The following is a 4,224-nucleotide window of genomic DNA, read 5'->3' on the forward strand; positions in this document are numbered from 1 at the left end:
TTTAATACAGCTCTAGCCAGGACAAGGGCATGCATTGAAATGACCTTTGGGCAACTAAAGGGAAGATTTCAGTGTCTGAGGGTTGCACCTGACAGGGCCTGTGACATTATTGTTGCATGTGCCATCCTCCACAATATTGCCACCATCAGAAAGGAGAGGACCCCTGTGGTGGAGGTGCAGCCTGATGATGACCTCCAGCCAGTGCACTTGGACCAACCCAGTGGCAGAGCTGCACGGGACCGAATTGTGGGACACCATTTTTGAATTATTATTATTTTAATTTTTTTTACACACACATAAACCTTCATTAAATTAATAATAGACAAGACAACATGCCTTGAGTTTTATTTCAATTGTTTCTCAAGAAAAGCCAGTGATGGTCATCTTTTGCCTGCAATAAGAGATATTGTTATGCAAGGTCAGCAATAGTACTGTGTGAAAAATAGTGTTTTAGCACTTACTCTGAAGTTCTTTTTGAAGCAACTCAATCTCTAGTGCCAGTTTTTTCTTCTTTAAGGTGTCAAGTTCTATTTCTCCCCTTCATTTTTGTTTTTTTAAGATCAAAATGCTCAATTTTCTGTTGAAGATTCTGTTTATATAGGGTACGGATATCACCCTGTGCCATTTAAAAAAAAAAATCAAAGTCAACACAAGCCTCATGCAACAGAAATAAAGGAAAAGTAGACTGCCCACCTCTGTATCACTTTGTGCAGTAGGCCTTTCCTCCTGCAACTCATATTGCAGTCAGAAATAATATGTACACCGCTATAAATTAAATAAAGTTATTTATGCACTTACAAGTACTTCCTCCAAAGGACAGTCATCTGAGAGGGTTTCTTCACTGTCCTGTGTGTGGCAGTATAGGTGTTTGACTTCAGGCTACTATTGGTTGCTTCAGGTTTATTTATTAAGCCTATCACAGCTAAAGGCGGAGCATATATATACCTGCCCTGTATTGAGTCCCGTCACAAAGCTTCCTTGCTTTTCCGGTTCCGCATGCTGTGAAGAGGCATGCGGGAAAATTGTTTGTGTGGTCCCATGGCATATAGGAGAACGAGTACTGTCTCCCATGGTTGATGTGTTTGCAGCCTCTTCACAGGTAGGAACGTGGTTGTTTGTAGCGTCTTTCCTTCCCTTATAGGGCAGTGGGTAAATTGAAATGTCTTGTGTTTCATGTTACAGCATGCGCATTGATTTATGGGCACTTTGGACTGCCGTGACTGGGATTCCTCGTACCCCAAGTATGCAGGTTATTTGTATATGTGCGTCATGCTCTGATATGTCTTTTAATTAAAGTTGTCGTTTCAGAAGTGCAGCGTATTCTGCCGAGTAGCGGGGAGGATTCCGTTGTTGGGGTTACCCGACGTTCGCTCGTTGATTACGGAGCGCTGCTGTTTTGCTGCTGTCTCAACTATATTAAAACGAAAGGATTCGCGTCAATTTCATTCCACTCTGGCTGCGGCCGAACAAGAAACTGTTAGTGCTTTAATGGCGTATGCAGGTTGACAGGAGGAATATCGCCGTCCTGCAGTTTTAGCGTGTTTGTTTGTGTGTTTGTGTGTGTGCGTGTGTGTAGGCAACGTGCGATTGTGTGAATGTTTACAAGGAGAGTGTTGTGTGTTTGGTTATTGTTTTCTTTCAAAGGTTCATTTAGTTAGTTATTTTGTATCTGTTTCTACTGTGAACTGTATGTAATTATTCTCTGTATATTCTGTTTTTGATTTCGTTAGGAGTTGAGTGTTCAAGAGCAAAGGGGTGGGGCTTGACTTGATTATTTTTGTGCTGTGCGGATGTGCACCGGTGTGAAGGTGATACTGATGTGGTTATTGCTTTGGTTTTTCTTTTGCATTTTTGGTGTTACTTATGGAGTGTTGTAGTGCTCATTGAGTGCCCCCCCTGCTGGCCTCACTCAGTCCTGTCGTCTGATTATTTGAGTTGTGTTTTTGTTTAATGTATTTATTTTGTATTTATGTTGTGAAGTTCGTGTAACTTATCGTGGAAGTATTATTTTGAACATTTGTCCTTGTATTGTCTTTGTTTTGAATTAATTATTATTATTGTGACTAGAAAAATTAAACAATTATTTATTCATCCACGTCTCTTGTCTTATAAGAGGGAAACAAATCTGTGCAGCCTATTTATTAGGTTGGTATTCCTGGGTTAAGAACTCCCAGGTGGCGTAGTCATTACACTAGAAGATCTTTAAGAAAAATACTCTTAATGCCACATGTGCAAAAGAAAAATGGGTATTACAAAGTGTTGCACTTTCTTCCCTTTTGATGTAAAGTTAAAAAAAATCCACTTACTGCACATGCTTCAGCCACCACTTTCTTGGGAACAGGTAAAAGTGTTGGTGTATTATGTAAAACTACACAAAAGAGAACTCAATGGCATTACAATGAACTACACTAGGAAAAAATATGATCAATAACATATTGCAACATATTTTTACATTAAGTTATGCAGTTTTCACCTTCACAAGTCAAAGCAATTGACTCAATATTTATCTGTTGAAATGACTGTACCAGCCATTTGGATTATAGACATACTTAATTTAATGCAGCAACAAATTATTTACAGTGTAGCAAGATGATTTAAAACTAATTTACCTGTAATTAAGGTGTTGCTGTTACTGGTCCCTGGCTTTAGGTCTAAGGAAGAGCTACCCCCAGGGATGCCCTCCACAATGGGTCGGTTCTCATTTAACCCAAGGGCCAGCTCTTCTGCCGGGGTATAATGTGGGGGTGCAGGACCACCACCTGTTTTTTTCATCTCAGCCTTTTTCTTGGTTGCTGTTATAAACGGACAAACACATCATTTAAAATGTTTTTGGTAAAAGAGACTAAACAGTAGAAGTAGAAAAGATTACCAGTTTGAAGAATATTCTTGTACTTCACTTTCACTTGTTCCCATGTTCTAGTGGGTCCTGAGCTGGCTCTGACATCAAGCAATTATGAAATTATTAAAATACAAGAATATATACTGTAATAAGTGATATAACCATAACATGGAACACTTACGCATTTAATTTGTCTGCTACTTTTTGCCAGCCCTCTCTCCTGGCTTTTGCACACTTTGAGGTGTTCCCTGGCGTTGAGGTGTGTTCGAAGAACCTAATTAGCCAGATCATGATTACCACGATGATATCATCTTGAATGTCTCGTTTGATCTCGGATGTTTTAAGCAACGTACGAAGAACGGACCCCTGGTTTTCACTCTTTCAGTTGTCGGTTATTGTTTGAGCACACGCTCTCTGTTTGTTGGATGTTTGCCTTTTGGAAATAAAGCTATATTTTTGTATCCTCGTTTGATCTTCGCCTTCTTCAACAACCACCGATGTTACAGAATAACCGACCACAAAATTATGGAGGAAGACGCTTTCATATTTAATCAGAATGGCGTAACGCTGGAGAAGTTTGTTGAGGTGTCTTTGCACCTTCTTCAAGATACCTATCTGGAGGAGGAAGATCTTAAGCAGAGGTTCTGGAGCGGCTTGGAGGACCCCCTCGCGCAGATGCTTCTGTTGAGGGATTTAAATCTACCCTTTATTGATTTTTGTTTTAACAGAGCTCTGTGGGTTGGTGGGTCCTCCCTCGTCATAACGTCAGCCGATTCAGAGTCAGTCGATCCTGAGTCAATCGATCCGGTTCCTGAGATTGTTGGGTTTGAGATTTCTCCTTCGCTGTGGGAGTGCCCAAGCCCGATCCAGTGTCCGAGTCCTCCTCTTATGCTTAACACAGAACTTCATGCCAGTCCAGCCGAGCCCGCACTTCACGCTAGATCTGCCGAGTGCAAGGCAGTATGCGCCATGCCCGCCGCCCCTGAGACTGTGAGCGTCATGCCCGCTGCGCCTGTGACTGCAAGCGTCTGCCCAGTCGAACCAGAGCCTGCAAGCGTCTGCCCAGTCAATACTGCTCACAGCGACTGCCCAGCCGAGACTGCTCACAGCGACAGCACGAAGCCCTCTTCACTGCTGGTTCCGTCCAGCTCAAAGCCCTCTTCACAGCTGGTCCTGCCCAGCTCAAATCCCTCTTCACCGCTGGTCCCATCCAGCCCAGAGCCTTCACCGCTGGTCCCGTCCAGCACAGAGCCTTCACCGCTGGTCCCGTCCAGCACAGAGCCCTCACCGCTGGTCCTGTCCAGCTCAGAGCCCTCTTCGCCGCTGGTTCCGCCCAGCTCAGAGCCCTCTTCGCCGCTGGTTCCGCCCAGCTCAGAGCCCTCTTC

General features: G+C 43.2%; 1 protein-coding gene across 1 annotated transcript; it reads right to left on the bottom strand.

The window, feature by feature from the left end:
• Positions 1-341: 341 nt before the first annotated feature.
• LOC309497051 (uncharacterized protein) lies at positions 342-2,931 on the bottom strand. The gene is made up of 5 exons (XM_082167312.1): positions 2,870-2,931; positions 2,610-2,792; positions 2,307-2,368; positions 799-846; positions 342-616 (listed from the first exon to the last, which is right to left on the bottom strand). The coding sequence occupies exons 2-5, from the start codon at positions 2,770-2,772 to the stop codon at positions 521-523; spliced, it is 369 nt and encodes a 122-aa protein (XP_082023438.1). The 5' UTR covers positions 2,773-2,792; positions 2,870-2,931; the 3' UTR covers positions 342-520.
• Positions 2,932-4,224: the final 1,293 nt, after the last annotated feature.

The sequence above is a fragment of the Leuciscus leuciscus genome (genome assembly GCF_965113295.1).
Source record: "Leuciscus leuciscus genome assembly, chromosome: 4".
In the NCBI taxonomy this organism is placed as follows: domain Eukaryota; kingdom Metazoa; phylum Chordata; class Actinopteri; order Cypriniformes; family Leuciscidae; genus Leuciscus; species Leuciscus leuciscus.